This window comes from Halichoerus grypus, chromosome 6, assembly GCF_964656455.1.
Source record: "Halichoerus grypus chromosome 6, mHalGry1.hap1.1, whole genome shotgun sequence".
Classification (NCBI taxonomy): Eukaryota; Metazoa; Chordata; class Mammalia; order Carnivora; family Phocidae; genus Halichoerus; species Halichoerus grypus.
Window position 1 is genome coordinate 25,888,567 of NC_135717.1, and position 9,732 is coordinate 25,898,298.

Here is a 9,732-nt window from a genome sequence, read left to right on the forward strand (position 1 = left end):
TATTTCAACCTTAAAGACAAATCAGTGGGATAAAGGTACTTCTCTTAAAAATAAAAATTAAGGGGTGCCTGGCTGACTCAGGGTTGTTAGTTTAAGCACCATGTTGGGCATGGAGGCTACTTAAAAATGTTTAAAAAAATAAAATTCTGATATATATTTAAAAAATAAAAAATAGGGGCGCCTGGGTGGCTCAGTCGTTAAGCGTCTGCCTTCAGCTCGGGTCATGATCCCAGTGTCCTGGGATCAAGCCCCGCATCAGGCTCCCTGCTCAGTGGGAAGCCTGCTTCTCCCTCTCCCACTTCCCCTGCTTGTGTTCCTGCTCTCGCTCTCTCTTTCTGTCAAATAAATAAAATCTTTAAAAATATAAAATATAAAAATAAAAAAATTAAAATTAAAATAAGAACATATTCTTTCGTATTTTTGTGGTCCCCCTGAGGTCTGCCCATCCCATCCCCGTCCTCTGGTTTTGCAATGTTACAAGCCCCAAATTACAAAAGACAAAAATCTCACTTCCTTACTTACATGTTTTTGGATCGACTGTTTCCAACTTAACTTGAGGACAGGGTACATGCGAGTCCATGGTCAAATGAGGAACTGAATAAAGGTGCTCTGTATTGAAGCCATGGAGAACCGTTTCCTCTAATGGTGAAACCTGATGGGGGGGGTTGGGGAGGAAATCAATTCATATAAATAGCTTAAATAACTGTATTTTCCTGTATAACCTAACAAAGGATAAAATTCTGTATTAACTTCAGGTTCAAGGGGCATAATGAGTACAAATCTTTGTCCCTCTTCCTTTCTGAGACACCTATAATGACAATCAAGGAATAAAGCCCTAATAGAGAAAAGAACAGGAGGACCATTAGTGGATGAAAGATTTGACATTTCCAAAAGAAACAGGGATGAAGCAAATGGTCAAATAAGAGAGGTAATGGCAGCCCAGGATCCATAGGAAGAAACTGTCCCAGGGGATGGGAGTCCCTATTCCCATCAAAACTCCAAAAGGCTTCGATTCTTAGGGGTTCAAGTCCTCAGAGGATGGGAATGAGAAAGGGAATGATAAACAGGCGGGGTTAAGTGAAAGTCTGACTGGGGCTCCACTGGCCTGCTGTCTACATTCCCCCTTCTCCTGCTTCCGCCCCTTTCAATATACATAAAGCTCCATTCCCACCAGCATTTTATATCCAGGTCTCCCTCCTTCCCAATGAGTCCAGTGATTTCCAATGACTCCAAGGATTGGCCAAGCTGGTAGCCAAAAGGAAAAAAAAAAAAGCTCACCATTGATTTGGAGGCTCTCTGCCTGCAACCCCGAAGAAAAGTCTTCCAGTAGACAAGCACTCCCCACGAGCTCCTAGTCAATGTTTCTACTCATAGAAGAGACTCATCCAGAAAACAAACCCACACGTACAATAGAAGAAAATCATATCAGCTACATAGAAAAATCCACTCAGATGCCCATTTTAAATTTTGAATAAATAACAAAATTCTCTACACAGATAAAGAACATCAACAGCATAAAAGACAGAGATCAGGATCTACAAAGAACAACTGACTGGAAGAAGCACCAACAATTCAGGGAAGGGAACTGTAATTGGTATCTGCGGAGAAATTTGAGAAAGCATTAAATCCACAGAGCAAGAACAGGACGCTATTAAAAAAAGAACAATCACAGGCCAAGAAATTTCTTAGACACAGAATCTCTACTAGTGGCAGTTGCAATAAGCTACTGCCAAGTCTAGAGACTTAGGTTTGGGTCCTATCCCTGTGACCCTGCTCAATAACCCAACTCTCTCAGAGCCCTGCTCTTTTATTTTAAACTCCATTAAGCCCCTATTTTACTCCAAGCATACTGCCTGAGGGCCCCCCTTCCTGGCTGCCTTGTCCTTGGCCCTCTTAGTACAGTCTTTTTTATCTTACCCACACTGGCATGCATAGAGAAACATGCTCTATCCCCAACTGTCCCCAACATGGACATGTGTTGACTTCTTTGTAAAGACCTTTCTCATCCAGGATCTCATTTGAGCCCCACAGAGGTCCTGTGAGTTAGTCAAGGATTATCTGTTCCATTTAACAGAGGTGGACACTGAGGCTCAGAGAGGTTATATGATGCCCTTTAAGTCGCACCATTAGTAGTAGAGCTAGGGCTGGCCCCAATTTCTGGTTCTAATTCCAGTGCCTTCCCTTTCCCACCTCCCAAACTCATGACGTCAGCACCATTCTCACATAAGAGCCTTTCATTTAAGTTGGGGTCTGGGCGATACTCACAGTAATCATAGCTTCTTGTTTGACTTTATATCCCTCTGGAAAGGGAGGCAGCTCAGCTTCATACTCTAAAGGGAGCAGGAAAAAAATCCTTAATTCCACACTTCATTGCAGTTTGTGATGCAATTTCCTTTCCTCTGAATAAAACATTCTTAAATTTTATTTTGGTTGATGGTTTATAGAAGTAAAAACAACTGGCTACTATAGGTTAATAACTCCTGTGAACCACCTTACTTAAAATGGATAAGAGATGATTGTTCTCTTGTATGACAGACTCAAGGCTTTATGTAAGAGTTTGAGACTCTTTGGCTGAGAAGGTACAACTTTAGATTTTGCCCCCAAGTTATGATAACTAAGGGGAGACACCAGCAGCTACAGAGAGGAGGGGAGAAAAGAAAGAAGAGGAGCACATGATGGGAGGGCAGAATAAAAGTGACAGAGAGATGAGCTGTCTCTTGAAGTCATGAGGATGAGCATGAAGGTAGGATGGCCTGATTGGGGTTTGCATCTGGAAGAGCAACCCCATAAAGACCTTGCTACTCAAAGTATGCCCAAGAACCAGCAGCACTGGCATCTCTGGGGAGCTAGAAATGCAAAACCTCAAACCCACCCAGACCTGCTGAATTTGAACCTGCATTTTAACGAGATCCCAGGTGACTTGTACGCACAAGTGGTAGCAGTTCTGCTCTCAACTCTGGTAGCTTGCTACCCTGGCTGCACACAAAAATCACTGTGGAGCTTTTTGAAAATACCAAAGCCTGGCCCAACTCCAGAAATTCTGATTCAATGGGTCTAGGGTGGAGGCCTGGGAATCAGTATTTTTAAAGCTTTCCAGCTGATTCTAATGTGCAGTGAGTTGGAGAATGATTGCCAGGTTTCAAGGCTGTTCACAGTCAACCTGTTGGGAGAGCCTAACGCAAAGAACAGTCCATACAAGTTCTGCAGGGTAACAAGAACTATTGCTCAGAGAGGGACAGAAATGCTCATGGGCTATCTTAGTTACATCCCTAAAAGAGAGTGGTAAAAATATTTCTGGAAAAGCCAATGTTTTAAAGGCAAATGCATAGCTGCTTTGCAGCGATGAGGAAAAAGTTTTTGGGCAAGATGGTATGGATGGAATGAATAAAATTGTATTGGACCTATGTTTTGTTCTACTACCTGGTTCCCTGTCAGTGAAACACCTCTTGGCTTTTTTTTTTTTAACCCCTAGTTATCATGCTGGGGACCAGTATGTCAGGCTGTAGGTTGCAAGCAGTCTTGATTCCCAGTACCAGCTATATTAGTTTTTAATGCTGTGTAACAAATTACCACAAACTTAGCAACATAAAACAACACAAATTTATTATTTCACAGTTCCTGTAGGTCAGGAGTCCGGGTATGGGATCAGGCTCAAATCAAGGTGTTGGCCATTCATGGCTGTGATCTCATCTGAGGGTTGGGTCCTCTTCTAAGATCATTGGTTGTTGGCAGGATTTAGTTTCTTGTGGCTGTAGGTCTGAAATCCCCATTTTCTTTTTGTTGGTGGGATTCTCAGCTCCTAGAGGCCACCCTCAGGTCCTGTCAAGGACAGTTCACACATTGTTATTTGCTACTTCAAGGCGAACAGGAGTCTCTTCTGCTTTAATGACTTTGACTTAAGGGCTCACCTGATTAGGTCAGGGCCACCTACTGTGATCTTCCTAAGTTAAAAGTCAACTGATGACAAACTTCAATTACATCTGGAAGATCCCTTGTTGGCAACGCCTAGATTTGTGTTTGATTGAATAACGAGGAGGTGTGTGGAGTAGGGGGTGGGAATCCTTGGAGCCATCTTAGAATTCCGCCCACCGTAACAGCTTGAGCTCTACCACTTTGCTTTCCTCTCAAGCAAGCATGTAAATTCACTCTTCTTCCCCAAACACTTTGAGAAACACCAACAGGGTGAGAAAACTGTTTATTCAGATTTAGGATATATACATTTAGAGCTTTGTCTGATTACAAAAGCAACACATGCTATCATGAAGAAATTCCAAATAATACAGACTTGTCTTATGTAAAGAGTGTAAGTCACATCCAATCCCATTATAACCCACAACCACTGTATTTTCAATGTATTTACTAACATATGTATATAATACACAAATACATTTATTTCCTTTAGATCTCCTAGACCACGTCAAATCATCTAACTATAGAACCTCATAGCACAGTCCTTTTTCTTCATAATTCTTATCAGTTTTATCCTTATTTGAAATTTGTAAAAATTAATGACTGTGTGTTTTGCGAGGGAAATTGTCTGGGTCTGTTTATGCTCACCATCATATTCCCAAAGAATACTTGCTGAATGGATGAACAAAATGAAGAATAGTTTGACAAGTTACTTTTGATCCTTTATCTATTCATTTGTTCACACTTAGTGAGAGCGTACTATGTGCCAAGAACCATTTTAGGTGTTGAGTCTTGGACATCTTTCAAGGTTGCTACATACATGATATGCCACAATTATTTAACCAGTGTACTTGGTGTCTAGGTTGTTTCCAATTTTTCATTATTACAAACAATGCTGCTAGGAGCATCACTATATACACATCATCAATTGGAAAGGAGGTATTTTTATAGAATTAATTCTTAGATGTGGAATTGTTCTGTTAAAGGAAAAAATAGTTTAAAATTTCAGTCAAATTGCCAAATATTCCTTCAAAAAGTTTACAACGATTTATACTCCTAATAGTAAGACTGTCTGTTTCTCCAGGGTATTACCAATCTTATCTATATTTAAAATGATATGTTGCTTTTATTTGCATTTCTTTATTTATATTTTTTCTATTTAGATTTTTTCCAAGTAGATCTCTTAAGAGTCCACTTAAATTTGATGGAAAAGATACAAACTTTTTCATCATATGACCGCAAAAGATATACAGTTGAAATGATTATGCAGAAGTACAGGAAAATAATATTATCTTCAGGACAATATGATGTGTTTGTGATTTCAAGCCTCTATAATGTTTGAGTATCTGGCATATTTGAGAACTTGTCGCTTTTGCCTTGTGATTTCAATTTAAAATATGTAATTGATTACAGACCAATGTTTTTGACATTGAAAACCATATGAGCTTGTATGAATTTGATTAAGTTTGTAGAGTATTGAACTCATTAAAATAACTTGATTTACCATAGTTTGACTCATTCAATTTTTTTTTTTTTAAGATTATTTATTTATTTGACAGAGAGACAGCGAGAGAGGGAACACAAGCAGGGGGAGTGGGAGAGGGAGAAGCAGGCTTCCCGCTGAGCAGGGAGCCCGATGTGATGCGGGGCTCTATCCCAGGACCCTGGGATCATGACCTGAGCTGAAGGCAGACGCCCAACGACTGAGCCGTCCAGAAGCTTTAACAACTGAGCCGCTCAGGCGCCCCTGATTCATTCAATTTCTGAGAGCTGCTTCAGTGCTTAGGAAATTTGCTTGTCTGTTTAGCATTAGAAATGCTTAAGAAAACCAGGTATACTAAATTTATAAATGTTTACAATTTTTTAGTTATCGAAGCTTGTAAACTGGGTTAATCGATTAGGGGAATTTAGTGTTATATGCACATTCAGTGAATACTAAGAACAAGTGAAAGTGGTTACTCATTTTATACAACAAAGGCAATATTCTGCAAGAGGCAGAGCAGGAAGAGCTTATAACCCCATTGGCAGAGTGGAGCCTTTCTGCCAAAATTGGAACCTGTCCCCTCTATGTTCCTAAGGATATGAGATAATGAAATGTCCTTTTTGCTCAGGCCACTATTAGACTGTCTCTGATTTGCTGCTGAACGTGTTCCTAACTGAAACAGCAATTAAAATACAATGTTTAGGGCACCTGGGTGGCTCAGTGGGTTAGGTGTTTGCCTTCGGCTCTGGTCATGATCCTAGCATCCTGGGATCGAGTCCCGCATGGGGTTCCCTGCTCATCAGGGAACCTGCTTCTCTCTCTGCCCCTCCCCCCCCCCCCGCTTGTTCTTTTTCTCTCTCTCTCTCAAAAATAAATAAATAAAAATACTTAAAAAAAAATACAATGTTTACCAACAGGGGCCTATTGGAAAGGGATGGATCAGGAAGGCGAAGAGGCGGGAGTGAATCTAATGAACACCTAGCCCGCATACACTACAGCGAGGGGTTGTACTAGGTGCTGGACGGATAGATGCCTAGTGCAGAGGAGCTTATGTTCTGGTGAGGGGATGAACAGTAATCCGGTGCCTCTGAGATGTGGACATGCTGCTGGAGAGGGCTATGCCCAATGGTCTCTCAGTGCAGTGAGGAGACAGGGCTTCAAAATCAGTGTGAGGAACGAGAGAAGCCTTTCTAGAAGGGGGGGCCACTTAGGCTAGGTCTTGAAAGATAAAGATGAGAAGGCAGAGACGTTCCAGTAAGGGGCAAAGCCTGGGCAAGGCATGGAGGAGTAGAACAGTACGGCGCATTGGAGGAATTAGTTCTTGTGGCTAAAAGGACACAGTACAGGACAGGAGCACTGTGCTCTGTACCTCACCTGGAGAGCTCACTTAGAATGCAGAGCTTCAGGACTCCCTCCCAAGAGGTCCAACTCATCAGGTCCAGGACAGAGCACAGGATCTGCATTTTCACAAGCAATCCAGATTTTAACGCAGGTGCCCCGGGCGACACTTCGGAGCATGCTGTATGTTGTGTAAGGGCTTGGACCTGAGTGACACACACAGCTGAGTGCAAGCCTGCTTCTGTCACTTACTTCGGGACAGTTTCCTTAACTCTCTCTGCCTCAATTTCCTCCATTTTGCCTGTACAACAGGGAAAACCCTCACCGCGTTGCTAGAGGAAAAGCATCTAGCACAGTGCCTGGCACATAGAGCAGTTCAATAGCTGTTGCCATTAGTATGATTTGAGCAAATGGTAGGTGCTGAACCTAAAAAAAAAAAAAAAGACAGGAACCAGATCATTAAGGGGCTTAGGTCTTAAGCTAAAGAGTTTGTTTACCATGAAAGCTATGAAAAATCATTGTAGGTCAAGGCATGATGTGATCAGATTTGAATTTTAGAGAGGGTCCTGTGGAAGAGGGTCTGACAGGGGCCTTCTGCATTTAAAAAGCTACAGCACAATCCAAACAGGATGTGGTAAGGGCCTGACCTAAAGCAGGAGCCATGACAACTAGGGGCTGAGGAGCTGGGGCTTATAAATGTTAAGCAGGTACAATCTGTAGGGATTGGAGAAATGTATGTGGGGATCATGAAAAGTGAACGGGAAACATGTTAGGATGAATCTCTGATTTCTGGACTGGGTAGCTGAGTGAATGATGGGGACACTCATCGAGATGGAAAGTTGTTGGGTGTCTAGAATAGTGCCTGGAGTCATTCCTAGCCCAGCACTTATAACAGTTCCCAGCATGGGTAGATATGTTGACAGAAGAGATGAGAATAATTTCACTGGATCAATGAGGTAAGTAGGAGCTAGTCTGCACTGGGTTGATAAAAGGAATGACAGTGGTGTGAACAAGGGCAGTGTGTTCTTTCCAGAAGCCTGGCTGAGAGAAGAAAAGGGAGAGACAAGAGCTAGAAGATAATACGTGCTAAGGGAGAGGTTTTTCTCAAGATGTCAGACCAAAGGATGTTTGGAAGGAAAAGTCAGTAAAGAAGTTAGATGTAGGAGAGGGGGTGACAGAGCAGGATCCGGGGATGGCAAGAGGGTGGTACCAAAGCACAGATGTAGGCTGAGCTGTTGGTAGCAGGGTATGTGTACAGATGCAAATATGTTTATTGGTATAAGGAAGCTGAAGGATCCCCTCCCCACTTCTTCTCAATGAATGCCCCCTACATTTACTAAGTGGTATCACCCAACATTTGAGGGGGGAGTAGAAACTTGAGGCTAGTAGACGGGGGCAATGGAAGAAGGCACTGAGGGATGTTGACTGATAGGCACTGTGAGAGCCCCCGGTGTCATTTTTCTCTAGCTGTACTCAACTGCTGTGCTAGGGTTACAAGCATTGATTCAGAGCTGGTCCCTGTTGGTATCTGGCAGGTGGGATGGAGGAACCTGATTTTACAACAGCTCTAAGGGTTGAGGTTGGAGACTATTTGGAGTAATGAACCAATGGCAATAATGAGGATGTTGATGAGAGTAATAACAGCAATATCAAAATAGAAGACTGTAAGCTCCCAGTACTTTGACTCAGTCTTGGTTAAAACCATAGTTAAAAATCATGTCAAAAGCAATAATAAAATTTAATTAGAAGCCTTGGCAGGAAAGAACTTTATTGATACTGATACAAGTACCTTTGAGGATACAAAGCTCAGAGGTAGTCATCGCTGTAAAGTTGAGAGAGAAAATTAAAGAACAATTACAAGTAAGTCGTCAAGTCATACACACACACACACACACACACACACACACACACACACACACATACACACACACAGCATCAGCCAGGTAGGACAGTTTTAAGTCAGATATCTACCTATTCTGTATTTCTTCTTCCTGAAATTGAGTTTCTCACAGGTCTATTTGCTGTGATAAGTTGCTTTTTAAATGGAGATATACTAAAAGAATGTAACAGTTAACCTCAAACATAGGATTACCCCAAAGCCTGCTTTTCATGTTTGTTGTGAGGCACTAAATTTACTCACTATATGTTTGTTATAGAAAACTGCATGTTAGAATGGTTAAGAAATTCATCTGGGTTATAATAATCATGACCCGAGTCAGCACCTGAGTATATAATTCACCATCTTTGACCTCATTAACTTTGTGATGTAACTCTTGTCACTTTGTGAGTAGCATCAATTCACTTGCTTTTTAGAGAGCACCACACTTCCTTGTCTTTGCTTTCTCCCTTCATGGCTATTTGACCAAAATAATCTCATGACTTTAAAACACAATGCAAACCATGTTTTGTTGTTAACAACAATGAACATTTATTGAGCTCTTTCTAAATGCCTGACAGTATGCTAATCACCTTCACATATATTATTTTACCTGGTCCTCACATCAGCCCTGTGAGGTAGGTGAGCAGTTTCCCTTAAACAACACGCCAGTAATAAACTCTATTACAAAGCTGTTTGGCTTGGAGAAGTCAAAACGTCTTTCACTTTTTGGGGGGAAAAGACATCCACAACTACCTTCAAACATGAGTGGATTCTTTATGGTAGAGTGATCAGCTTGGGTCACAGCACCAAGGGGGTAAGGAACAAAGGGTAGAAATTACAAGGAGAATGTTCAAGATGAAACAGATTTTTCTAAATATAATGTGATGCTGGAAAAGGAATTCAAGCACTGGATGGGAGGTGAAACAGACAGCCGCCGAGGGTTATCTATGAACTCTGAGTCCACTATTCTCTTCCTCCTCTGTATTTTCCACTTCTTTCATATATTGGTGCATTCACTCTTTCTTCCCATTCAACAAACATTTACTGGCTTGTCCAATATGGTAGCCACTGGCTATTTAAATTTGGCTAAACTTAAATAACATAAAAAATTTGAGTCCCAAAT

The 9,732-nt window shown here is 41.5% G+C and overlaps 1 protein-coding gene across 8 annotated transcripts in view; it reads right to left on the reverse strand.

Annotated features, from left to right (window-relative positions):
* The window catches only part of IQCK (IQ motif containing K), a 136,179-nt gene that overhangs the window by 125,237 nt on the left and 1,210 nt on the right, over positions 1-9,732 (reverse strand). For 7 of the 8 annotated variants that reach the window (XM_036076040.2, XM_036076036.2, XM_036076035.2 and 4 more), the window contains exons 2-3: positions 2,266-2,330; positions 523-652 (exon numbers count right to left, since the gene is read on the reverse strand). In XM_036076040.2, coding sequence (XP_035931933.1) covers positions 523-652; positions 2,266-2,330 — 195 coding nt within the window. Of the gene's footprint in view, positions 1-522; positions 653-2,265; positions 2,331-3,577; positions 3,820-9,732 lie in introns of those variants that run through there. The other variant, XR_013448879.1, reaches the window with a different exon arrangement.